The sequence below is a fragment of the Myxine glutinosa genome, chromosome 13 (assembly GCF_964187855.1).
Source record: "Myxine glutinosa chromosome 13, kmMyxGlut1.1, whole genome shotgun sequence".
Taxonomy (NCBI): Eukaryota; Metazoa; Chordata; class Myxini; order Myxiniformes; family Myxinidae; genus Myxine; species Myxine glutinosa.
The window spans coordinates 23,630,129-23,658,102 of NC_136273.1; the positions used below are offsets into that span (position 1 = coordinate 23,630,129).

The 27,974-nt window shown below is 48.0% G+C and overlaps 1 protein-coding gene across 5 annotated transcripts in view; it reads right to left on the reverse strand.

Annotated features, from left to right (window-relative positions):
* The window catches only part of LOC137438710 (chloride intracellular channel protein 4), a 95,489-nt gene that overhangs the window by 7,725 nt on the left and 59,790 nt on the right, over positions 1 to 27,974 (reverse strand). For 4 of the 5 annotated variants that reach the window (XM_078767180.1, XM_078767179.1, XM_068133985.2 and 1 more), the window contains exons 3-5: positions 9,122 to 9,231; positions 5,117 to 5,242; positions 3,971 to 4,077 (exon numbers count right to left, since the gene is read on the reverse strand). In XM_078767180.1, coding sequence (XP_078623306.1) covers positions 3,971 to 4,077; positions 5,117 to 5,242; positions 9,122 to 9,231 — 343 coding nt within the window. Of the gene's footprint in view, positions 1 to 3,970; positions 4,078 to 5,116; positions 5,243 to 5,433; positions 5,582 to 9,121; positions 9,232 to 27,974 lie in introns of those variants that run through there. The other variant, XM_068133986.2, reaches the window with a different exon arrangement.

Consider the following 27,974-nt stretch of genomic DNA (forward strand, 5'->3'; position numbering starts at 1 on the left):
GAGAAGAGGGGGAGGGGGAGAGGGGAGAAGAGGGGGAGGGGGAGAAGAGGGGGAGAGGGGAGAAGAGGGGGAGAGGGGAGAAGAGGGGGGGAGGGGGTGCGGAGGGAGGGGGAGGGGAGGGAGGGGGAGGGGGGGAGGAGGGGGAGGGGAAGGGGGGAGGGGAGGGGGGAGGGGGAGAGGGGAGGGGGGAGGGGGTAGGGTGGAGGGGGAGGGGGAGGGGGGAGAGGACGGGGAGGGGGAGGGGGGAGAGGACGGGGAGGGGGAGGGGGGAGAGGACGGGGAGGGGGGAGTCAAGTCGGAAGTCATTGTCGTCAATTGAATGTCGCATTTATTTTTTATTCCCTGTCAAATGGCATTGGTCCCGCATTCCGAACCCGGAAGTCGGAAGTCGGAAGTCATTGTCGTCAAATAAATGTTTCACTCTCTGTCACATGCCGTTGGGCCCATGTCAATCAGAAGAAGTTGAAAAATTAACGTTACGAAGTTTCTCTGGGACGTACTGATTCCGAATATGTCGTTAAAAAATTAACGTTCCGAAATACGCTGATGACGTCATAATTTTAAAACGCGAAGTTTTTTAAATTTTAAGGTGTGCTGTAGTTGCTCTGAGACGTACTGATTCCGAATATGCCTTTGGTTTTGCTCTGCGATGAGTAGTTCGAGTTATAAGAGGACAAACAAACAAACATACTTTACTGCTACATACACACACACACACACACACACACACACACACACACACACACACACACACACACACACACACACACACACACACACACAAAGTGTACGTGCCCCTCCCTCCTCCATCCTCCGTCCTCCCTCCGCCCGGTACTTCTGCTCGTAACTAATAAAATAAAAACGAAGAAATATCTCTCAGCAATTTCCCGTCTGTTAATTTATATCTATCTATAATTCCAGTAATCTCTGTACGTTTGTATGTTTGTACGTTTGTCTGTCTGTGACCGCTGTTTCTCGACAACCACGGGTCCGATATACTTTTAACTTGCCAGGTATATTGCTGGGGACCCGAGGATGTGCCTTTTCAAGGTTTCATATTAATCGGACAATTACTTACCGAGCTATGTACAAAAAACGATTCAACCAATCAGAGAGCAGCGAACGATCGCGTGTGCCGGCGTTGCGAATGGACCAAACCATTCCATGTAAATAGAGGGGGGGGTTCTGTGGTCGTTGCGAATGGACGAAACCATTTCATGTAAATAGAGGGGGGGGATTGTCACTGTACTCGCAAGCCGTTCGCCGTTCGCTTTGGCGTTGCGAATGGACCAAACCATTTCATGTAAATAGAGGGGGGGGATATAATTTTAGATAGATATATAGTACGGGCATATATATAGTACGGGCATGCCCTAGTATCTTACAAATGTGAATGACACGTCCATACACACGTGAAATGGAGTTTGTTTTTTCACACGTGAAATGAACACGTGAACCTTTACTTCCGGATAATAATGTTGAATGAAATAAGAACGAAGAAATATATGTCGGCATCATTGTTGACGTTTTTGTGACGACTGTCATCAAACGGAAAAGTAATATATCTTCACGGAAAAGAAAAAGCGAATTTTTAATATATGTCGACACGTTGCCGTCGGTGTCATGTTGGGCGGTGTATGATACATCATGCCGCGATTTTTAAAAATATATCTGCATTTTCCCGCGTGAGTGTGAATGTTCTCAATTATTTCTGACACCGAGTCTAAAACCATCGATAAAAATTAAATCAGATGGTGAATTCGAGATAAATCGTGAGGGTGACTCTCAATGAATGGGCTTTAGTTTACAGGCCTTTGAGAAATCATTTCGTTCTATAAACGGAAACTTTCTTGGGATTCTCTTCCCGTTTTTTTTTCAACCGAGTCTAACACTATGTTAGCGACTGTTAAAAATGAAATGATATATCGAATTAGAATTGAAATAAATCTGTGTGAGAGAGAAAGGCAGCATGGGCCTAACTAAACAGGCCTCAAAGCCATTCGAGGTTATAAAATGGTGGATATTTGTTTACATGAAGCCTCTCCAAGAATGGGTGGAGCTACTCTGCAAACGGACTAAGCCACACCCCCGGACAAAAAAAAAAAAAAATACACCTTTAGAGGCCATTTTTCCCCGCAAGCGGGGGTTGGCCTTTTTCGGGAACTGTGGTTGTTGTTGTTTTTCGGTCCCCTTTTTGAAGCAATGTTTTACGGCCGGATGCCCTTCCTGACGCCAACCCTTTTTGCCGCCTTTAACGACAAACAGGGAATTACCAGTGAACTGGTACTCAATTAGCCGACCTCGGAAGGATGACAGGCTGAGTCAACCCCCCTGGCGTTAATTCAGCGATTGACCGGGATTCGAACCCAGGATCCTAGGATCCTAAGCTGGCATGACAGGCTGAGTCAACCCCCCTGGCGTTAATTCAGCGATTGACCGGGATTCGAACCCAGGATCCTAGGATCCTAAGCTGGCACCCTAGCCGCTAGCCCAACACCAGGGCTAGCCCAACAACACCAACAACCCCCGGACAGACGGACAGAATCACCTTCGCCTATTATAATATAGATAATAATATTTCACTAGATACACTCGGGATTTATTATAGGGAACTATAATAAATCTGAATTTATATGCGTTAAATCTTTATAATTATTTATAAATAATTATAAAGGGATTTATATGCGTTTTGTAAATATGTGCTTTTTCTCACACCAAATATACTTGTTAAATTTGACTTGGTCTTTGACTCATCCTGCTTGCTCATGGATGTGCCATATGGCAGCACAAAGGGGATCTGTTTGAGATAGCAATTGGCACGGTTACAAAATGCTTTGACAAGACTGGTGATGCGGGAATCTGGTAGCTCAGCTAGACAAAGACCTGTCCCATATCAGCCCCAGCACGTAACTCACCCAGCCCAAATATACCAATCGGTATGGTAAAGTGACTTTGGGCATGCGGACCATGGCAGGAATGTCTGCGGCGAGGGAAAGACGTGGTCGCTTTGCGACTCAACGTGTTTGCACCGGAGTTATTTCGACCGATCTTGACCATAACAGTATCTAACTAAATAGGGTCAATGGGTCGAAATGACGAAGGGGTCTAAAGGTCTGGGAGGGGTTAAGGGGGTATATAAAGGGTCTTTAAGGGTCTAAAAGGCATTATTCCAATCGTCCCCAATTAATAGACATACTCAAGGTCCAACAATAAGTAACTAACAGATGTTCTCACGGTCCAGTTCACAAGCAGGACGTAATTAATACTTACTCACATGGGTCAACTAAGGCTTCACCTCGACGAAAATTCACCGTCCACCCATGTTTTTCGGTTTTATATGCAGAAAATATCAAGTCAATCGGATGAAAATTGATTTGTGACCTTGACCTTTTGACCTCAACAACAGGCTTCCAGCTAGTCACTCACTACCTCTAGCAGGTGGTTGTTTAGTGAAGATCTGAGTAAAATGTGACCTGTAGGCAATTGACATACAGACAGACAAACAGGGATGAATACACAACCTCGATCCTCCTTAGGTGGCAGAGGTAATAAAAAGGATACCTTTTGGATTGGCCTATTTGGCATTCCCATTCAATCAAACAGCTTATGATGCTGGCTGGAATCCAGGGTTCAAATCTCATAAGCTGTACCGTTTTAATTTGTCTCTGGTCTGCTCATGTCCTCACAAACATTTATGTTAAAGATCCACTGATGTCTCCAAATGTCCTTGTCCCACAAAGTGATACATACAAGCTCCTCAAAAACCTTTATGCTTATAATAAATGTATCCAAAGACAACAACCACTCAGAGGAAGTAAGAAACCTCAGCATTTTAAGCATCAACAATGCTGATGGATATACAGTCGTCATGTTTCAGGTCCCATTTCATGCAAAAGATAAATATTTTACCTTTGATTAAACAAGTTTACAATGACCAAGACACTTTTGCAACAGTAAACCAAGCAGTTACCTTCATTTTGCTGGGGGTTAGTGTTTTTGATGTAAGCAGAGAACTTTGAGAAGATGTCATTTCCAGCTGTGTTGGCCTCCGGGTTTTTGGTAGACAGCTTGGGATACCTGAGACATGAGAGCACGATGTGACACATCAAAAGCAAATCAGTCGTTAAATCTTTCGTTTGTGGTCACATGTGCAATGGGCACGCACTGGAGTGGTGTTGCACTGCCTTACGTTACAACCTGGGGAATAAAGGATTTGCCATTGTAGGGAAGTGAATAAAATGGCCAACGATTACACCGCTCTTTTTGCCGCACTGGACTAAATGAAGGAAGAGGGAAAAAATAAAAACATTCAACGATGATGATATAATAAAATGGAAATGTTGGAAAGTGAATACTATCAATAGAAAACCGTTTGTGAGACGAGATACACCCGTTCTCTACAGGAGAGGCAGGAAGGGTTCTCAATGACTCATGTCATTACCTCCTTGTGGGGTATATAGATTACAGTAGATCTTCGCTCAGTTCCAGAAGTAAAATTTGCCTTACTGATGTCAGAATGTCTCCAAATTTCTTTCACTTTAATGTTAAACAGCATTTAAAGTTTGTGAAGGATGTTTCAGCAGCTCGTGGATAGTGGGAGGTGATGTCACTGCCAGCCGAAAAGTTGAAGAGGAAGAAGTGGCAGAGGGAGAGGGAGTGCATGGGCGAGCAGTCGGACAAGGTACTGTGCGTTGATCAGAGGCACTCTGCTGAATCAGCCAGCCACTCCAAGGCTGCCACTCTCAAGGGTTGCCTTTAGAGATGGGACCAGTGTGGACGTGGGAGGAAGCCGGTGGGCGATGATGACTGCATGGAGTAGGTAGCAGACGCGAGTCGCAGCGTGAGGCCGCGTTGGGCCGAACAAGGCCGACCGTTGCTTCCCGCGCTTACTGGGACATCGCGTGGACGACGGTGTGAAAGTAATATTTTCAAAGATTGACCTCAGAATTCTCTTTTTCCACTCATTTGATTGGTCTATAACGGCTGAAATAAACCCATTCAGCTAATACCTGGCACAAGGACTACTTAATGGTTTTTCACCCGAGCATCCCTATGACACCATCATACAAAAATAGCTCATTATGCTTGTAAAACTACAACACGTGATTTTGACTACCTGGGAGGACAGAGAGAATCCTCCAGGAACTCTTCGATCTTGTTGGTGTCAGTCTTCACCTCGTTGTTAAATGTAAGGAATGGAGGCAGCGTGCCAGGTGCCAGGTTGGTGAGGTTCAACGATTTCCTGCAGCCGACAAACAAAATCGGTTAACTTACGTTCAGTCTGATATGGACACCTCACTGTGAATTAAAACCATGAACAATTCCAACAATAGTTTTACGGTTATGGATTGCGTCTCCATCGAGGTATTCAACATGACAATAAAAATATTTCTCAAACATGTCAGGTATTACAAACACCACACCCAACCCTACCATGAAAAGTCCAACATTGTTTTCAAACCCGAAGGCACAGCGTAATGCATCACTCGTGTCAATAACTTCAGAGCGTAACAGCAGCTTTTGAACCCAAACACCAAATTTGATTTTCAGGATAATGCAAACGAGACATAGAAAAATGGAGACTATGATAAAAGAATCTGCCAATGTCCATCTTTACACAGCAGCAGTGAGTGCTCGTATGCACCGAGAGTTGCATTTGTCCAAGCTGAACTGCACAACACTTAAACCAACACTGAAGCAGTAACGTCACTATTGGCTGACATATTTCCATCGTTCCGTCGCTGAGCCTTAACAACCAACCACCGTTACCAGTGTTCCCACTTACAATGACAGCACTGTTAGCTGTGACGCTTGGTTGTGGGATCGAGTTGGTTTCCCCAAAATCAACTGGGACACTGTGACCTGTGTTGAGTCTCATGCCAGCTCAACAATACCTCCCTGCACATTTCCACCTGGATTCACATTAATTGACTTGTACACTTTAACCATCACACTGGATGTGTTGCTGGGAGAAAGTTTACCTTTAGCCTTTCTCCAATACAGTTTCCTTGTTGACATACTCACCGATTGCTCAAGTTGCCCTATTCATTCACATTGACAAAGGCAATGGTTTTGTGCACACAGCATTCAGCTACCACCCTGTGCTGTTTTGTGCTCCGTGCGTGTGTCTCTCTGTGCGTGTGTCTCTCTGTGCGTGTGTCTCTCTGTGCGTGTGTCTCTCTGTGCGTGTGTCTCTCTGTGCGTGTGTCTCTCTCTGTGCGTGTGTGTCTCTCTGTGCGTGTGTGTCTCTCTGTGCGTGTGTGTCTCTGTGTGCGTGTGTGTCTCTCGGTGCGTGTGTGTCTCTCGGTGCGTGTGTGTCTCTCGGTGCGTGTGTGTCTCTCGGTGCGTGTGTGTCTCTCGGTGCGTGTGTGTCTCTCTGTGCGTGTGTGTCTCTCGGTGCGTGTGTGTCTCTCGGTGCGTGTGTGTCTCTCTGTGCGTGTGTGTCTCTCTGTGCGTGTGTGTCTCTCGGTGCGTGTGTGTCTCTCGGTGCGTGTGTGTCTCTCGGTGCGTGTGTGTCTCTCGGTGCGTGTGTGTCTCTCGGTGCGTGTGTGTCTCTCGGTGCGTGTGTGTCTCTCGGTGCGTGTGTGTCTCTCGGTGCGTGTGTGTCTCTGTGCGTGTGTCTGTCTGCCCGTCTCTGCGTGTGTCTGTCTGCCCGTCTCTGCGTGTGTCTGTCTGCCCGTCTCTGCGTGTGTCTGTCTGCCCGTCTCTGCGTGTGTCTGTCTGCCCGTCTCTGCGTGTGTCTGTCTGCCCGTCTCTGCGTGTGTCTGTCTGCCCGTCTCTGCGTGTGTCTGTCTGCCCGTCTCTGCGTGTGTCTGTCTGCCCGTCTCTGCGTGTGTCTGTCTGCCCGTCTCTGCGTGTGTCTGTCTGCCCGTCTCTGCGTGTGTCTGTCTGCCCGTCTCTGCGTGTGTCTGTCTGCCCGTCTCTGCGTGTGTCTGTCTGCCCGTCTCTGCGTGTGTCTGTCTGCCCGTCTCTGCGTGTGTCTGTCTGCCCGTCTCTGCGTGTGTCTGTCTGCCCGTCTCTGCGTGTGTCTGTCTGCCCGTCTCTGCGTGTGTCTGTCTGCCCGTCTCTGCGTGTGTCTGTCTGCCCGTCTCTGCGTGTGTCTGTCTGCCCGTCTCTGCGTGTGTCTGTCTGCCCGTCTCTGCGTGTGTCTGTCTGCCCGTCTCTGCGTGTGTCTGTCTGCCCGTCTCTGCGTGTGTCTGTCTGCCCGTCTCTGCGTGTGTCTGTCTGCCCGTCTCTGCGTGTGTCTGTCTGCCCGTCTCTGCGTGTGTCTGTCTGCCCGTCTCTGCGTGTGTCTGTCTGCCCGTCTCTGCGTGTGTCTGTCTGCCCGTCTCTGCGTGTGTCTGTCTGCCCGTCTCTGCGTGTGTCTGTCTGCCCGTCTCTGCGTGTGTCTGTCTGCCCGTCTCTGCGTGTGTCTGTCTGCCCGTCTCTGCGTGTGTCTGTCTGCCCGTCTCTGCGTGTGTCTGTCTGCCCGTCTCTGCGTGTGTCTGTCTGCCCGTCTCTGCGTGTGTCTGTCTGCCCGTCTCTGCGTGTGTCTGTCTGCCCGTCTCTGCGTGTGTCTGTCTGCCCGTCTCTGCGTGTGTCTGTCTGCCCGTCTCTGCGTGTGTCTGTCTGCCCGTCTCTGCGTGTGTCTGTCTGCCCGTCTCTGCGTGTGTCTGTCTGCCCGTCTCTGCGTGTGTCTGTCTGCCCGTCTCTGCGTGTGTCTGTCTGCCCGTCTCTGCGTGTGTCTGTCTGCCCGTCTCTGCGTGTGTCTGTCTGCCCGTCTCTGCGTGTGTCTGTCTGCCCGTCTCTGCGTGTGTCTGTCTGCCCGTCTCTGCGTGTGTCTGTCTGCCCGTCTCTGCGTGTGTCTGTCTGCCCGTCTCTGCGTGTGTCTGTCTGCCCGTCTCTGCGTGTGTCTGTCTGCCCGTCTCTGCGTGTGTCTGTCTGCCCGTCTCTGCGTGTGTCTGTCTGCCCGTCTCTGCGTGTGTCTGTCTGCCCGTCCCTGCGTGTGTCTGTCTGCCCGTCCCTGCGTGTGTCTGTCTGCCCGTCCCTGCGTGTGTCTGTCTGCCCGTCCCTGCGTGTGTCTGTCTGTCCGTCCCTGCGTGTGTCTGTCTGTCCGTCCCTGCGTGTGTCTGTCTGTCCGTCCCTGCGTGTGTCTGTCTGTCCGTCCCTGCGTGTGTCTGTCTGTCCGTCCCTGCGTGTGTCTGTCTGTCCGTCTCTGCGTGTGTCTGTCTGTCCGTCTCTGCGTGTGTCTGTCTGTCCGTCTCTGCGTGTGTCTGTCTGTCCGTCTCTGCGTGTGTCTGTCTGTCCGTCTCTGCGTGTGTCTGTCTGTCCGTCTCTGCGTGTGTCTGTCTGTCCGTCTCTGCGTGTGTCTGTCTGTCCGTCTCTGCGTGTGTCTGTCTGTCCGTCTCTGCGTGTGTCTGTCTGTCCGTCTCTGCGTGTGTCTGTCTGTCCGTCTCTGCGTGTGTCTGTCTGTCCGTCTCTGCGTGTGTCTGTCTGTGTCTCTGCGTGTGTCTGTCTGTGTCTCTGCGTGTGTCTGTGTCTCTGCGTGTGTCTGTGTCTCTGCGTGTGTCTGTGTCTCTGCGTGTGTCTGTGTCTCTGCGTGTGTCTGTGTCTCTGCGTGTGTCTGTGTCTCTGCGTGTGTCTGTGTCTCTGCGTGTGTCTGTGTCTCTGCGTGTGTCTGTGTCCCTGCGAGTGTCTGTCTGTCTGTCTGTCTGTACGTCTGTCTCCGTGAGTGTGTGTTTGTGTGTCTGTCTATCTGTGTGTGTCTATCTCTGTGTGTCTGTATCTGTCTCTCTCCAACAGGAGTCATTAAACCACATTTAAAGGTGAAAATCACAAGTCATCTCCTCACGCTCATGGAGAGGGTTGGGTTGGGGAGGGGGGGGGGGGTTGTTTTGTGCCCATGAACTAACGCCGAGTACCTCCAGCACCTATGCGAAATTTGGTGGAGATTGGCCCAGCAGTACTTTTACTACAATTGATAGACAGATGCCTTATTTTATATCGTAAGATGTCCTCGTTTTACTGTCCTAAACAGATATCCGAGTCCTAGTCCTAGGATGTCCTTGTCCTCGACAAGCGTAGTTTTGCAACAAAAGGCACAGAAAAAAAAAAAAAAAAAAAAAAATGTCAGATCACTTACTTTTTCAAGTCGACAGTGGTGACATTGAAAGTAACTCCTTTAAGCCACAAAATCATGAAGAGTCGTTGAGAGAACGGACAGTTTCCAATGCTCTCTCCATCACTGCCAGCCTGAAGGGAGAATGCACGAGTGATCAGCAAATCACAAGAAAATGGAGGTCAGGTACAGACGTGGCCAAAAATATTGGCGCCCTTGCACTTTGTTCAAGTAATGCACCATTTCTTCCTGATAATTGTTGAAATAATGTTTTTTTTGGGTATCCACATGAATTTATTTGGTTCGCAGTGGAACAAAACAAAAAAAAAACCTGAATAAATTACAAAATCTTAGCTCATTCCACACAGAAATCCTAAAAGGGTCCAGACAATATTATTGGTACCTTTTAGAAGTTGTTAGAAATAATTAGATTTCAAGTAGGTGATTATCCTGTACTTTGGAATTGAACTCACCTATGGTGAGTTGCAGGTGCCTGCAATATAGAAATCACTCATTCAACCAGTTTAAATAGAGAAACGGAGTCATTCTGCTGTTTTGTGTCACTGTGTGTACCGCAATGAGCATGGAGAAAAGAAAGAAAACCAGAGAATTGTCAGGAGGTCAGACACAAGATTGTGGCCAAGCATGGACAATCTCAAGGCTACAAGTCCATCTCCAGAGGCCTTGATGTTCCTGTGTCTACCTTAAGCAATGTTGTCAGGAAGTTTAAGGCCCATGGCATTGCAGCCAACCTCCCCGGACGTGGCAGCAATAGAAAACTTGATCGAAGATTGCAGCGAAAGATTGTTCAAATTATGGAGAAAGCACCTCAATCAACTGCCAAACAGATTCAAGCGGATCTTCAGACACAATGTACGAGTTTCAACTCGCAGTATCCGTCGCCAACTCAGTACAAAAGGGGTTCTATGGTAGGAGACCCAGAAGAACCCCACTGCTGAGAAAGCCTGACTGGAGTTTTCCAAAACATACCTGAACAAGCCAAAATCCTTCTGGGAGAATGTCCTGTGGACAGATGAGACCAAATCAGAGCTTTTTGGTGAAGCACATCATCTCTATGTTTACAGAAAACAAAATGAAGCCTTCAACGAAAAGAACACCTTCCTTTCGGTCAAACATGGAGGAGGTTCAGTGATGTTTTTGGGGTTGCTGTGCTGCGTCTGGCACTGGGTGTCTTGAATGTGCGCATGGCATCATGAAATCAGGAGATTACAAAGGCATTTTGGAATGCAATGTTCAACCCAGTGTCAGATAGCTGGGTCTCCATCAAAGGTTATGGGTATTGCAGCAGGACAATGACCCCAAACACACTTCAAAAGGCATTCAGGAATGGTTCAAGACAAAACGCTGGACTGTTCTGAAGTGGCCAGCAATGAGTCCAGATCTAAATCCCATTTAACACATGTGGAGAGATCTGAAAACAGCAGTGGGGAGAAGGCACCCTTCAAATCTGGTAGAACTGGAGCAGTTTGCTCAAGAAGAGTGGGCCAAACTGCCAGTAGAGAAGTGTAGGAAGCTCATTCATGGCTATAGGAAGCGTTTTGACTGCAGTTATTTTGTCCAAAGGATGTGGTACCAAATATTAAGACTTGGGTGTCAATAATTGTCAATGCCATTTATATTCATTTTCTGATTTAAAAGGATATATTAAGTTCTGAATCAAAAACAAAGGTTCTGTAATATTAACAGTGAAATAAAGAATTGTGGAGACCAAATAGTTTTGTCAATTTCAACTTATTTTTTCGAGAAAATTGTGAGTTATTTGAAAAAAGTGTAAGGGTGCCAATATTTTTGGCCACGACTAACAAAATAAACAATCAATAAAGATTGAGCTTTGTTTGACAGTGCCATATTCCATTTTTTGTGGACAAATAATAAATAATTAAATTCAATATAGGGAATACATCCATTATTTTGCAATTAAAATTTAAGGCCATTTTGGTACTTTGCTCCATCCCACCATTGGCTGTTTAAACCTGTAGCCAATTAGTCATGATACGCATGAAATGTAATGCCAGGTATCGACCTGAGAACCCAAAACACACAATAAAATAAAAAAACAGCAGCAGCCTATCATTTCAGTGAACAGACTATAACATTTTGAAGATTGTACCTGAAAACCTTTCATCCCACATTCTGCCAATTTTATCCATGATCAATACCCATTATGCCAGATGTCTGCAAATCAACACAAACCAGTGATGAACTAAATTGTATTTTATACAATGCGTAAGCAAACTAACTTAGCAGGGTTAATCAGCTTCAGAAATGCCTGCTGGCTGTTGGTTTCAAGTATAAACCTAAGTTTATTTTCACTGACTGTCTGGACACAACTTTGAGGTTGTGGGTCCATTGATGTTGTGTAATCTACTGATGTGGACCCGCCGTTTAGAGAGGTTCTGAGATGAAATAATCAAAACTTCGAAAAAAACGGTGCCCAGCTGATGATCCTGGCAGTTGGGAAATCAGTCAATTGTTTATATGTTGAGGTAATAACCTCAAATGTAATAGATTTTACAAGTACTGCACTTGTAAGTATATAATAATCAGTGTATATGTTTGTGTTTATATAAATAATTATATTTATCAGTTATTATGCGATTTTATACCATCAGTGGTGAGCCGCCATTAAGGTATCCCATCCAGCTTTGCTGAACCTTAATGGGAGCGATAAGTACCACCTGCCACACGGCACATTATCTCTGGTATCCACTCATTATATGGAATCGCCTGGATGAAGCCGGGAGCAACTAAATGAAAAATCGAAAGGTTTTCAGTCATAAGTGCATGCAGGATTCACTGCGTTGCCTGATGAGCCCCAACAGGGCGAAACCAGGTCGGTAACTGTGTTTTACATACACTGATGACAGTATCTGAACTAAGATCAAAATTATGCTCTGTCGGAGGGTTTTCCTGAGAGCTTGACAGGCAGAGCATACGTACATGGCGGTGACGTCATTACGTGCGCTCATTAAAAGCTGGAGAACTGAAATTATATATATTGTTGCGGATATGAGGATTGTATTTTTTTATTGTGTTGTATTGTATAGTAAATTGTTGTAAATATCACCCTCTGTAAAATCTAATGATTCCTTGTAAATACCTCCGTAGTGTAAAGGTCAAAGGGCGTCCCATAATTAGTCCATAAAGCATACACGTCAGCCAATCATAGAATACCCCTGTTCGATAGTTATATCTTTATTATGTGTATTAGGGTAAGGCCTTGTCTCCCAATAAGATGACACTCCATTGCACCAAGTGAAATAGATAGATTCCCTTCATTCTTCATTCCCATTCCCAAAACCTCCCTTTCCCCTTTCATCATTGCCAAGCCTCGATTGCCAATTACATCCCCTCCAAAACCACCATTGAACATGTGCTCGGGTCGGGGAAGACGGGCGTGCCCGCCCGTCGTCATCAAGGGCGGAGCCAGAGGGTCGCGCGACCAACCAGGGCCGAGGTGAGCACACCGATGGGCGTGTCCTGAAGGCCGGCGGCTTGATCGCCGGAGGCGTTATAAAGGCGCGCGCGCAAGTTGCGTTGAGTTGTCGGTGGTGAGGAGTGATTGGACCAAGAGAGAGAGTGGTTGGACCAAGAAAGAGGAGATCCAGAAAGAACATCCAAAGAGAGGACACCCCGGAAAGCACAAAGCCTGCTATTCGTCGCCTTGCTCGCCAAAGTTGGACTGAGCAGTAGTTGACAGCAAGAAGCCTGTTGTAGTCCTGGCAAAGCGCGCGACGTCCACCGCAGCAGCAGCAGACAACAGCAACAACAACAGCCGCTTGGGGCCTGGACGGCGGTTTTGAGCAGGGCCGCGAAGGAACGGCGGCTGCTAAACGCGCCGATCGTGCTGCAGGACCCCCTTGGACCTTCCTCTCCCTCCAGCCATCCACCTCCTGCCTTTCCATCCTTTTGTGTACGTGAGTTTGTTCTGTTTGTTTTGTCCCTGGGTATTTAATTAAGTTTGTATAAGCTAGGTTGCACTGTGTCTAAAATCTTCTGTAAATTATTTTATTATCTTTCCTTCTTCCTTGGTTATTTTGAGCCTGTATATAGTAGGAATAAATTTAGTAGTATTTTCAACCTTTTTTTTGTCCGCTTCTTCTTCACATCCGTGTCGCCTTAGTCTTTTCCCTATTGAATATCTGTGGCGCGATCCGGCCAACGTTCGGGGATCGGGTTAGTCGGGGTAACTGTACGACCGCGGGGCCATCCGCTCGGCAAACACAACATCTTATCCGCGGGCCGTAACAATATATATATATATATATATATATATATATATATATATATATTGTTGCGAATATGGAATTTGGCCTCCATATCCGCTTGTAAATATTCCCCTATTTTCTCCAATACTCCCCAACTTTCCCCAATCCCCCATTCCCTAGTCCCATTGCATGTAAATAACAATCAGTAGAGCCGACCTTCCCCTTATTCCCCCATTAAATGTCGTGCCCAGGTCCACCGCACCACACGTAGACAACGTTCGGACATCTTCCTAGTTATTCTTAATCTATGTCAGTTAAGGCCTCGTTTCCATTAATTATGACTCTTCGTTGCACCAGAATGTGATTATATGGCATCAGTAGTGAGTTTAGGACCTTTCCCATACCTCCTCCCATCTTCTTCCCCAAACAACAACAATAACAACAACTACAACAACAATTACAACTACAACTACGACTACAACAACAGAGGGGCGGGGAGTGTGCGTCCTCACACCGGCTCGGTTACCCGCCATGACCATGCGCTCCACGGCGTTACCCCGAAAGGGCTGGCTGTCAGCTCCTCGTCAGGGGCGGAGCCAGTAACCCCCCCCACGCACCCAATGAGAAGCAACGTGCCGATTCCATCTGGGGCGGAGCTAACGAGCCGAGGGCGTGTCACCCCCCGCCGGATATACGCGGCCCCGCGCCGGATGTGACGTCAGATGCGCCTCAGCTTGGAGAAAGAACGTCGCCTTCCGAGCGCTGTGACCTCCCTGCATCTCTGGACCGGACCGAGTCGATTCTGCCTTGAGCCAAGAGTGCACCTTGAGCCATCGAGACCCGCTGTCCTTTTCATCAACCCCCGTGTGAGTCAGCCTTTTGTCCCGTTTATCTGTCGTCTGTTGGGGTTAATATAAGAGTGTGTCTAAGTGCTTGTCTTTCTATGCTGTCCCTCTTGTAGTTGTAATCTAACCTTCCGCCTTAATATAACCTCCTCCGGAGGTCTTGAGAACTGAACCCCTGGTGTCGTATTGTGTTATTGTAATCCAGCCGGGTGTCTTCTTTTTCTTATTGAGCCAGCATCGCGCGACTAGTCAACGTTCGGGCACAATCGGGTAACTTGTGCAGACGTGGTCATACCATAAAACCGCTCGGTAAATAACATCCAAGCCACGTCTGTAACAATTGGTGTCGGGAGTGAGATTCGAGGCCCGACCAAATTTTGAAAAAAAAAAACGAATAGAGGAAAAAAAAAAAAATTTGGTCAAAATTTGGAGCGGCCGAAATTCGTTTTGTTTTACAAAACCCGAATTTTGAAAGTCGCGCTATGGCGGATCAAGACGGCTGGGGTCCGGTAGGGGAGAGTGAAGCAGGGTCGGTCCAGGACCAAATTGAGACACGTGAGGAGAGCGAAACAGCGGGGGTAGCAGATTCGCAAAATAGCGTCGTCACGCACGAGGTAGCGGGCGCGCGAAATGGCGCCTCGCAAGTAGCTACGGCGGCCGCACCCGCTGCACAAGTGGGAGGGATGGCCCAAATGCAGGCCCTCATGGAGCAATTTATGGCGCAAATGCAGGCGTCCCTCAACCTGCAGAAGGACGATATGAGGGCTAATAGTGAGCAAATGAGGGCTGATAGTAAGCGATTGGGTGAGCGATTGGAGGACCAAATGGGGGTAATGGGAAACCAGATGGGGGTAATGAGGGACGAAGCGAGGGGTACCGGTGAGGGGTTAGACAATAATTTTAAGGGATTAGACAAGAAATTTGGGAAGTTAGACAATAATTTTGAGGAGTTAGACAAGAAATTTGGGAAGTTAGACAATAATTTTGAGGGGTTAGACAACGGGATAAAAGAAGTGAAAAATGGGTTAATGGGGGTAGAAAATAGAATGGCTGCCCAGGAGAATCAGATAGAGGGAGTGAAAACTGGGTTAGAGGGGTTAGAAAACAGTATGGAAGGCAAATTGAGGGACATGAGGGACCAAGCGGAAAGGGAAGTTAAACAAATGGAGCAGCAGATAGAGGGGGTCAGAATGGGGGTAGAAACCAAACTGGACGCTCACAGGGAGGAAATGGAGCAGATGAGGGTGGCATCTGGGCAGGAGATGCAAGTGATGGGAGAGGAGATCAGAGGAGGAGTGAGTGAGGAGGTCGGAGGAGTGCGCGAGGAGGTGAGGCACTGTAAGGAGCACATGGAGAAAGAGGTGAGAAAGGGGACTGTAAAGTTACAAGGGGGCATAGAGGTCCTGACGCAGGAGGTGGAGCAGCTGACGGTGGGACAGACGGAGTTAGTGGAGCAGGTTCAAAGGAACACTGCGGTATTAGGAGGTTTAAAGGCGACACAAAAAGGAATTAAAAACGACTTGATAGCGACACAGAGGCAATGTCAGATGGTACGTGAGGGACTGACAACGAGGCTGGACGAGGTGATAGAGGTTATGGAGACGAAGGACCGGCAGGTGAGGACGCACCTGGAAACGGTCAAGGTAGCCTTAGAGGATGAGCTTGAGGAGACGTACCGGGGAATAAAAGAGGTGAAGCACAAATTAGAAGAAGTGGAAGAAGGGATGAGCGAAATTAAGAAGCGACGGAGAGGGGATAAGAAAGAAATAAAAGAGGAGATAAAAGAATTGGTCCAAAGTCTGTGTTTGGATCGTGATGTGCTCATTAACCGGATGAGGGATTCGCAGGTGATGGAGGAGAAGCGAAGAGGAAGAGGACCCGGTGTAAGTGGTGACCAATATGGTCGTGCGTATGATGCGCCAGGGGATTTAAGAAGCTTGGGGGTCGAGATAGACCCGGGTGTTCGTGAGAGGCCACTGGTGAAGTGTGCGACAGGTCTGGTGTGCGAAAAAGGAGGTGTGCAAGAAAGTCCGACTCTGGGGTGTGTGAGGAAAAAGTGCGTGCCAAGGAGTGAGTGTGCTGGCGAGAGTGAGTCGGTCGTAACGCGTGTGCGAGGGGGCACATGGAAGCGCGGTGTGGTGAGTGTTACAGAGGGTGTGACGGGAGAGTGTGCGCAGGAGTGTGCGCGAGAAAGGTGTGTGACGGACAGGCGCATGAGGAAAGAGTGCGCTGTCAGAAGTAAGGAAGAGTGTCCACCTGTGGTGAGTGTTACAGAGGGTGTAACGGGAGAGTGTGCGCGAGAAAGGTGTGTGACGGACAGGTGCATGAGGAAAGAGTGCGCTGTCAAGAGTAAGGGTGAGTGCTCTGTCAGGAATGGAGGTGAAAGTAGTGAGAGTGACATGGAGCGTGAGTTAGTTGTGACAGGTGAGCGAGGATGTACACCTGGGATGGAAGGATGCACACCTGGAATGGTAGAGCGTGAGTGGGAATGCACGCTGGAATTGGTAGTGAGGCACGTGGTTGGGTGTGCGAATGAGGGCACACCTGTGATTGTCACAGAGGAGGTGACCGAGGAGGGGGCGCGAAGAGGTGTTTTGGTGAGGTGTGCGACCAACGAATGTGTGCCAAAATGTTCGGTGGTCAGGTGTGTGACCAAGGCTGTGAGTGGAATGGGTGTACCTGGGTGTGTAAGGAAAGGTACGAGGAGAATGGGAACGGCTGCATGTATGAGCACGAAAGGGGTAGCGTATGCATGTAAGCCTGCAGGCGAGGCGTCGACGATAACCGGGTCAAAGGTTAGGTCGACTTTTAGCCGAATCGGGCCCTCGGTGCGTGCCGGGCTTCGCGTGCCGCGAGAACCAGCGGAGATCCGAGCCACGGCGGGTTCGAAAGGACCGCCGTGCGCGATCCACGCTGGGCCTCGCGTGGAGCGGCCGCGTCCGGGCTCCACTAGGCGGAGCGGGCAGGCCGATAGAAAGGGTCGTCATGGCGACCACTTCTTGGTGAGACGTGCCGGCAGGTCGAGATCGGGCAATTGGATGGCTCCACGCCGAGGGGGTGCGTGGGATCTCGGCCCGGGTAAGCCCCCGTCCCTGCCCCGAATGCCGGACGCATCCAGCCGCAGGCACAAAACAACCAGCATCCATTGCTTGGCTTTACGAAGCCGGGCTTTGGACAGGAATTGGCGCACCGAGAGGCAGTAGTGAGTAGACTGGGTGATGAGGTTAGTGTTTTGGACCCAAAATTAGAGAAAAACAAAATTTGATGATTGGCAAGGGATTGGCAGTAGTGATTGGCAGATGATGAGTAGTGATTGGCAAATTTTTGATTTGTTGAAATTTGATGTGCAAAATTGGTAGTGAGAGACCCCCGATGTGGTGGGATGGCAAACCCACCATCTTTCCCATGGGGGGCAAAGGAGCAATAGCTTATGGGGTGTATGGCAGTGAAAACTAGCCCGGGTGGGTTAGGATATTGTGTGTAGGGATCTAGAGAAGATGACCTTAGGTAACGTTAAGGTTAGTTAGTGACTGATACCTGTAGTGGGGACGCAGGTAGATTAGTGTGGATGATAATGACGTGGGAGCGCAATAGTTTAAAGGGACGACTGGGAAGCGCAAGTTTCAGAAGGGAGTAGTTAGCTGAGATGATGCCGTGTGTGTGAGGATGGAACAGGTGTGATTGCACAGGTGTGCAATTGGACAGGTGTGTGGAGCAGTGTATGAGTCGTGAGTGTGTGGATCAGCGCGAATGCGCTTGGGGAGAGAAGGGTGCAGGTGGCACCAAGTGTGAGAGCACAGGTGTGCAAGTACAGGTGTGTGGAGAGAGTTGGAGTAAGTGGTACGGAGTGGTGTGCATGGTGCGAAGGTGTGGATGGGGGAAGAGTGGACCCCTTTCACGAGTACCCGGGGCGGGTAGTGTAAGTGTTAGGTAGAGGGTATAGGTAAATTGTGGTTAGATATTGGCATCTGTGGTGCGGTTGCAGAATGGTGTTGTGGATGGGTGCATTAGTGTTGTGGAAATGGCTGGGCGTGTAGCCTGTTAGTGTGTGTAGTTGGTTGGGCACTCCACCACTGTGAGGATGTCGGCCAGGTGAGGCCGCAGGTGGGCTCTGGGAGCCGGTAGAGTTGTGGATGGGGCCCGAGGATCCGGAGGACGGACCCGGGTAGCCCAGTGCCAGAGAGGGCACCGAGTGGGGAGAGTGCGAGAGGGCCTTCCCCAGGTAGTTAGGTTAGGGTAAGGAGCAGGTAAGCTCGGAGGCAACTGCAGTGGTGGAGGTGTGCAGGTGGGTAGACCCGCTGGGAGAGGTACACGCCACAGCCCAGAAATTGTGCGAGGGCACCGGGAGATGAATCGGGGGAGTGAGACCCCAAATTGAAAAGCACCACAGTTTGGCCAATGGGAATTGGTTTTTAGAACCCATAGTGTAAGAGGGCCAATGGTTTGGCCGGAGAAAGACCCCGGGTAGTGTAAAGTTGTTAAAGTCATTTAGGAAATAGTTAGGATTGAAGAACCTGTCGCACCATACGCAGCCACTTACCTGTGGTGATGATGATGACTCCACACCTGTGTTTTCTTTGTTCTGTGTGCAGGAAATGAGATTGCTGTGGATTTGTGAGACGCATCACGACGTGGATGAGACATTGGGGTGATTCCATCTCTCCCTCCTTAGGAGGGACTGATGATGAATTGGTGATGGCAAATTTTGATGTGCAGTTGGAGATGGCAAATTTTGATGAGAGTTGAAAATGGCAAATTTGATTGGTTAGGAGGGAGAGAAGACGAATTTGGTTTATGGGAGGAACGGGGAAGACAGTAGGGATGTTTGTCGATTTGTAAAGTAGATGTTTATGGGTAGTGTTGTGTTTTGTGGATGCAGTAAGGGGTAAGGGAGGGGCCATGTAGGTTACCTGGTGGGGGGGGGGCGTACGATAGGAACGTACCTGTCTCACCTGGTTCCCATGTGCCCCCAGTGTGCATCACCTTACATTGCGTGCACTTTTGCGCCCTTACCACCTTACTCACTTGTTTCTTCTTTTGTCTCCCACCTCCGAGGATCTGGCTTTGGGGTAGAGAGAGAGGAGAGAGAGGTGCTGGCTGCGCAGTTGTGGGCCTGCACTTTCGCTGTTTGCTGCCGGGATCGATACACCATATGGACCGCAATGTTTGTGGCCACCCACAATGGACCGCAGTTCGTTTGCGGCCAAGCACCACCCGGGGATGGACCTATGGGTCAACGTGGCACCTATGCCATAAAGGTGAACCACTGTTAATTAACACCAAGTGCACCACAAGAAGAGCAAGAGACACCTGCAGGGTTAGGGGTTGTCGAATTTATTTTTATTCCAATGAACAATGGTGACTGCACCGATTGGCGGTGGGGTGGTGCTTTTGATGCTGGGACGGGGTGCTCTGCACGTTATTAAAGGCCGTTGGCCACAGAGCACTCGTGGGTTGGTGTATCGATGCTGGCAAGCGCGCTCTCTCTATGCATAACATCTGCATGTGTTCCTCCAAAGACAGGTCCTGGATCGTAGTGTAGATATCAGCGTAATCTTGTAAATAATGCTCCCTACCGGCTGTATGTGTAGTTTGCGAATTCTTTCCGGATTCGGTTATCCTGTGGGTGTGTTTCTGTGAGGAGAAGGGTGCAACGTCGCAGGGGGACATATTTACTCATTTGTGAATATCTGTAAAACTGTCGCACTCAGGGTAGAGTTAATAGTAGAGGGAACTACATTGCGTGCCACACTAAAGTAGGTAAAAATTTATCGGGTCGGGACGCCCCGAGGGTAGAGAAGGGTGCAATGTTGCGAATATGGAATTTGGCCTCCATATCCGCTTGTAAATATTCCCCTATTTTCTCCAATACTCCCCAACTTTCCCCAATCCCCCATTCCCTAGTCCCATTGCATGTAAATAACAATCAGTAGAGCCGACCTTCCCCTTATTCCCCCATTAAATGTCGTGCCCAGGTCCACCGCACCACACGTAGACAACTTTCGGACATCTTCCTAGTTATTCTTAATCTATGTCAGTTAAGGCCTCGTTTCCATTAATTATGACTCTTCGTTGCACCAGAATGTGATTATATGGCATCAGTAGTGAGTTTAGGACCTTTCCCATACCTCCTCCCATCTTCTTCCCCAAACAACAACAATAACAACAACTACAACAACAATTACAACTACAACTACGACTACAACAACAGAGGGGCGGGGAGTGTGCGTCCTCACACCGGCTCGGTTACCCGCCATGACCATGCGCTCCACGGCGTTACCCCGAAAGGGCTGGCTGTCAGCTCCTCGTCAGGGGCGGAGCCAGTAACCCCCCCACGCACCCAATGAGAAGCAACGTGCCGATTCCATCTGGGGCGGAGCTAACGAGCCGAGGGCGTGTCACCCCCCGCCGGATATACGCGGCCCCGCGCCGGATGTGACGTCAGATGCGCCTCAGCTTGGAGAAAGAACGTCGCCTTCCGAGCGCTGTGACCTCCCTGCATCTCTGGACCGGACCGAGTCGATTCTGCCTTGAGCCAAGAGTGCACCTTGAGCCATCGAGACCCGCTGTCCTTTTCATCAACCCCCGTGTGAGTCAGCCTTTTGTCCCGTTTATCTGTCGTCTGTTGGGGTTAATATAAGAGTGTGTCTAAGTGCTTGTCTTTCTATGCTGTCCCTCTTGTAGTTGTAATCTAACCTTCCGCCTTAATATAACCTCCTCCGGAGGTCTTGAGAACTGAACCCCTGGTGTCGTATTGTGTTATTGTAATCCAGCCGGGTGTCTTCTTTTTCTTATTGAGCCAGCATCGCGCGACTAGTCAACGTTCGGGCACAATCGGGTAACTTGTGCAGACGTGGTCATACCATAAAACCGCTCGGTAAATAACATCCAAGCCACGTCTGTAACAATATATATATATATATATATATATATATATAAAGCTCAGTTGACTTTTTGCTCCACCAAATAACAGCGAACCGGAGTCGAGTAAAAGGGTGAAAATTCTTCAGATGCTGTGATAAATAACTACCTCTGTCGGTTTGAAAGAGAATAGATGTCTGGATTAATTTTAGAATAAAATTTAAAATATATATATATACACAGACTTGGCATTTAATATGGAATATTTTTTTTTGTGGGGGTGAACTTACTTTTCAAGATGTCTTAGAACCAAAAGTTCATTGGAATTATGTTGAAATTATTCTAGATTTTGTTAATGTGACCTTTAAAAGAAACAAAAACCACATTTGACATTTCGAAGCAAATAAATTGATCCTTGAAAGTGATGTAAACTGATATCGAACTCAATTCACGGACAGTACTGTGTTAAACTTCTGTGCGTTTTCCAGAAGTATCTCTTTATTTTGCACATTAGCCAAAATTTTTTTTAACAAAAACAAAAGTTAAATTACGACTGGGATTACTGACAGTAAAATTACAGTTCAGTACTTCGGTGTAACCCCCACGAGCATTCAGGAGAGCACGTACACGTTGAGGCATGCTGTTCACGAGATTTGCCAAGGTTTGGACAGGAATCGCTTGGCATGCAGTGACAATAGCCTGCTGCAATTCACGCACAGAGGCAGGCTGCTGGTCCAAGTGGTCGATTTGATGCGTTAATTCTGCCCACAAGTTCTCTATCGGATTCATATCCGGGGACATGGCAGGCCACTCCATATGCTCTACACCACGGTCAGCAAGAAAGTGTTGGATCATGCGAGCATGATGAGGCCGTGCATTGGCATCTTGGAAGACAAAGTTTCCTCGAAAGGCTGCACAAGCAAATGGAAGCAATGTTTCTTCCAGAATGGCCCTGTACTTGAACTGGTTCAGGTTTCCATTCAGAACAACCAGGTCAGTTTTGCCCCCTGCATGAAAAGCAGCCCAAACGGTCACCCCGCCACCTCCAGCTTGGACTCTTGGCACTATACAATCTTTGTTGTAGGCTTCATGCACTTGTCTGCGCACTCGGACGTGGCCATCTTGACGATAGACCAGAAATCTAGACTCGTCACTGAAGATCACGTGATTCCAGTGTCCTGGCTGCCATTGACGGTGCTCTCTGGCCCACTGCAATCGGCGCTGGCGGTGTTCTCTGGTCAGGCGTGGCTTTCTCAGGGGACGCCTGGCACGATAGCCTGCTTGAACCAGTCGTTGGTCGACTAGCCTTCTGGATACAGGCACATTTGTCAGTTGCTGCCACTCAGCCCTAAGCCGATTAGCTGACTTGGTACAGCCATTGCGGACTAACCGGTGCAGCTCGCGATCATCCCTCCTTGTGGTTCTGCGGGGACGTCCTGGCCTTGGTATTGGAGTACGGACACCCCTCTGAGCATTTTGTTTCAGCATCTTTGACACCTGACTTTGAGTGATGCCATACTGCCGAGCAATAGCACGCTGTTTCATGCCGGAATTTCGTAAAGCCACCACTCCATGACAAACAGCATTGTCGAGTTGACGGACCATCTCCAGAGGAAGCGGCAATAACTTTTTGAGACGTGCAGCAGTTGTTTTCCACTAATACAGAACGCAGCAACCCTTGTATACCCGACTGTGAAGCCAATCATCAAATGCACTTGTCCGTACATTTTGCCACGCCACCTGTGATATAATCCTGTTGTTGACTTCTTGCTGTGACAGACAATCAGTGACATGGTTCTTTTAACAAATAAATCACCAAAGTGTAAAAGAAACTCACCAGATTGATATACAGTGGTACCTCGGCTTACGAGTTTAATCCGTTCCGTGACGGAGCTCGTAAGCCAAATCGCTCGTAAGTCAAAGCAAATTTTCCCATTCAAATGCATTGAAATGCTATTAATCCGTTCCAGCCTCAAAAAAAAAACACCAATTTTTTTTGTTAGGTGCTTTTAAATAACAAAAATGTACTTTATAAATAACAAATAATGTATAAACAAGCACGACCTCGTATATACTGTACATAATACAAGAGAATGTAAAGAAATAAACTGGACCTCTATCCATGAAGATATGGAGAAGTTGTTGTTTGTGTGGTTGAAGGAGAAGCAGCTCGCAGGAGATACCGTGACCGAGAGCATCATGTGTTTGAAAAGATTGAAACTCGGATATCGAGCACGGACCACGAGGTGTTTTTTCTTTTTTCTTAATCTCGGTTTCAGTGAACTTTTGCTCTGTGCTCACGTGTACTGTACCTGTACCTGTAATGGTACGTCAGAGGATGGCACCTGTTGTCATCATATTAAGTGCAAGATGTTCTGCATCGTAAGTTGGTACACCGTGGTCTTTCGGCGGTGTTTAAGCCGGCCGTCTTGGCTTCTGTCACCATTGGCATTGAGTCTTTCGATGTAGGTAGGTCGTTGTGTGCCGGTGCCTTGGCCGAATTCCTTCATTGCTGCATTGTTAGCTCACCTGGTTTTTTATACCACATCTTTGGTTATCGGACCAGCGAATGACGTCATCTCCAAAGTATGGCTTATTCTCACTTGTCTTGGACGATCTTCTACTTCTAGCCTTCCACCGTGCATTTGGTGTCCACTGTACTTACTGTACAGTGCCTGGTAAAATTGATGTAATGGGTTTTTGACCGTCAACGCCATGAACCGTCATGAACCGTCAACGCCATGAACCGCTAACACTCAAAAGCCCATTTATCGCGCCTTATAAAGCAAAACGCAAACCGAAAGCCATGCCTCTCAAGCGAGGCGTGCTTCCGTGGTCACGTGATCCACAGGTGTAGCTCATTATACCCGCACGCGCGACACGCTTTGGCGGTCACGTGACCAGCCACTCTGGAGGCGGGGATCCCCGCCGATGACGTCACCGGCTGGAGCAAGGAGATTCCTCGCTAATGTATTTCGACGATTGCGTGTTTTATATCCAAGCAGAGATGCTTTCACGGCAAGATAACCACGTGACCGGAACCGGAAGCCACAACCGGAAAATTCAAAAAAATAAATTTTTTGAGCTCGTACATCGGATCTCGGCTCGTATCCCAAAGCAACAAACCGCCCGAGCGACGGCTCGTATCCCGAAAAACTCGTACGTTGGGGCACTCGTAAGCCGAGGTACCACTGTACTGAGTTAAGAAAGTAAACCCGTCAAGAAAAAAAAAAATTCCATATTAAATGCCAAGTCTGTATCTATACAAGTCTGTATACGAGGTGTGTTCAAAAAGTATCCGACTTTTGTTCATAAAAAAATACTCGTATCCAGATACAACAAACTTATACTAATCTCCTTCAAAGTAGTCCCCTTGGGCTGCCACACACTTCTCCCAACGGTTCTGCCACTGTCGGAAGCAGCACTGGAACGCCTCTTTTGGGATGGCGCGCAGCTGGTCCGTCGCATTCCGCATGATGTCTTCTCTGGACTGAAATCTGGTCCCTTTCAGGGGCATTTTCAGCTTGGAGAAAAGCCAGAAGTCAGACGGAGCCATGTCGGGAGAGTAGGGAGCCTGACGAAGCACAGGTGTGTTGTGCTTGGCCAAGAAACTCTATCAAATGTGAAGAATGGGCGGGTGCGTTATCGTGATGGAGCTGCCAATTGCCCGCTACCCACAGGTCCGGCCGTTTGCGTCGCACAGCGTCACGAAGGCGACGCAGAACCTCTTGGCAATACTCCTAGGTGATGGTTGTGCCGTGTGGTGCGTACTCGTGATGAACCACGCCACTGGAGTCGAAGAAGACGGTCAGCATGACTTTGACATTGCTGCGGACCTGCTTTGCTTTTTTTGGCCTCGGGGATGTTGGATGCTTCCATTGTGATGACTGCAACTTGGTTTCTGGGTCGTACCCATAAACCCAGGACTCATCGCCAGTGATCACTGTGTTGAGGAAGCTGGGATCGCTGTTCACAGTCTCCAGCATGTCCTGTGCGATCTCCAAACAGAGTTGCTTCTGCTCAATCGTTAGCAGCTTTGGTACGAACTTCGCTGAGATTCTCCTGAAGCCCAAATCCTCCTTCATAATGGAATGAACGGATCCAATGCTGACGCCCACCTCGGCTGCAAGTTCTCTGATCGTGATTCGACGATCCTGCATCACCAGGGTCCTCAATTGGTCAATGACGATCTCATTTCGGGATGTTGAGGGCCTACCCGAACGTGCTTCACTCTCCACTGATGTGTGGCCATCTTTGAAGCGGTTGTACCACTCCTTTATCTGTGTGGTGCTCATTGCTTCGTCCCCGAAGGCCTGTTGAATCTTGCGGATCGTTTCCACTTGGGAATCGCCAAGCTTTACACAAAATTTGAAGCAGTAGCGTTGTTCAAGTTTTTCCGTCATTTTGTCAAAAACGAAAATCCGACGGCGCTCACTTACACTTCCTCACTCATCGGCGGTCTGCCGTCGAATGACAGCTTCTGCAGGTGGGAGAAAATTCACGCTGTGCGCATTAGGATCGCCTACATACGTGCACCAATCAACGCCTCCCTAGCTTCATTTGTTTACGCACGACAAATTAAGGTCGCATACTTTTTGAACACACCTCGTATATACGAGTTGTCTGTGTGTCCGCGTTTTATTCAGAGATGGCTGAACGGATCTTCATCAAACTTTCAGAGGTTCATCAGTGAGTGACGGAGTGTTCTCGGCCAAAAAGAAAAGAAGATAGAAAAAAAAAGAAAAGGTAAAAAGAAAAAAAAAAACGCTCGATGGTGCTGAAGCCTTTTTAATTTAGTGACAATTATACACAAGTGCACATTCGCATAAATAAATAAAAATAACCAGACATTTGAATACAAGTAAATCGAACAATTCCGGAAGTGTACGAATTTGGTAGTACGGCTTCTTCTTCTTCCTGATCAGCATCACACTTCACCCAGAAAGGTGAGCCACATTCACTCAGAAATGTGAGCCACTCCCCTTCAATTTCCCCCCCCCCCCCCCCCTCTCCTCTCCTCTCCCTCCCGGCAACGACGGGTACTTCCGCATGTGTGTGTGTGTGTGTGTGTAATATATATGTATGTATGTATGTATGTATGTATGTATGTATGTATGTATGTATGTATGTCTATCTGTGTCATATATTATATATATTGTTGCGGATATGAGGACTATTTTTTTTGATTGTGTGCTGTATTATTATTATTGTTTATTCTGCGCCCCCCTACCTCCGGAGCTGTGTAAAGGTGAAAGGGCATCCCATAATTAGTCCACAAGCATACACGTCAGCCAAATAATAGAATACCCCTGTTTGATAGTTATCTCTTATTCTGTGTTTTAGGGTAAGGCTGTGTCTCCCATTAATTGAAGTACTCCTTTGCACCAGTGAAAGAGAATAGATCCCCTTTCATTCCCATCCCCAAAATCTCCATTTCCTTTTACATCCCCCCTCTCGTGATTGCCAACCCTCGATTGCCAATTACCTCCCCTCCAAAACCGCCATTGACCACGAGGCAGGGTCGGAGAAGAAAGGCGTGTCTCCACCTCGTCATAGAGGGGAGGAGTGAGCCAGAGGGTCGCATGACCAACCAGGGCCGAGGTGAGCACACCGATGGGCGTGTCCTGAAGGCCGGCGGCTTGATCGCTAGAGGCGCTATAAAAGGCGCGCACGCAAGAAGCAAGGGAGGGAGTCATCAGTTGGTCGTCAGTGGAGGGTCAGTGGTTGCGTTGGTTGCGGTAAGAAGTCGGTGGTGAGAAGTGGTGGCGTCGAGTGGTCAGTGGTTACGTTGGTTGCGTTGAGTTGTCGGTGGTGAGGAGACACCAGGGCCAAGAGAGAGAAGGTTCAAGGTCAATTACCAGCAGTTGCGCCAGAGACGGCAGACGCACCCTGAGGTGAGCCAGAGAAGCAGCTTTGGCTCCACAAGCAGCGTTGACTCCACCAGGCAGCTTCAACCCGTTACCCCGCGGGGACCAGATAGCGGTGGCATCGGTGGCCGTCGAGGTCCAGCCGACGTCCCGTGCGGGATCAAGCCCGAACCATCTGCCCCAGCTGAACCTTCCCATTCCTCCTTCCAGCCATCCACCTCCTGCCTTTCCACCCTTCTTGTGTACGTGAGTTTGTTCTGTGTGTCTTGTCCCTGGGTATTTAATTAAGTCTGGATAAGCTAGTATTTGCACTGTGTCACCTGCGTCTTATGTGTTGTAAATAAACGTGACTGCTTGCTTTTTGCTTGTGTGTGTAAATAATAAATCCCATTACTCTTCTGTCCGTCTTCTCGTCTTATCGTCTTATTCCTTTTCCTCTTTGCATTTCGTCGTTTTAGTCTTTTCCCAGATTGGGCAGCTGCGGTGCGATACGGCCAAAGTTCTGGGTGAATCGGGTGAGTCGGGGATCCTGTAACGGTCGCGGTTGGACCATCCGCTCGGCCCATCATACCATTTAAACCGCGATCAGGATGAGTAATATATATATATAATATATATATATATATATATATATATAATATATATATATAATATATATATAATATATATATATAATATATATATATAATATATATATATAATATATATATATATAATATATATATAATATATATATAATATATATATAATATATATATAATATATATATAATATATATATATAATATATATAAATATATAATAAATATATATATATATATTGTTGCGAATATGGAATTTGGCCTCCATATCCGCTTGTAAATATTCCCCTATTTTCTCCAATACTCCCCAACTTTCCCCAGTCCCCCATTCCCTAGTCCCATCGCATGTAAATAACAATCAGTAGAGCCGACCTTCCCCTTATTCCCCCATTAAATGTCGTGCCCAGGTCCACCGCACCACACGTAGACAACTTTCGGACATCTTCCTAGTTATTCTTATTCTATGTCAGTTAAGGCCTCGTCTCCATTAATTAT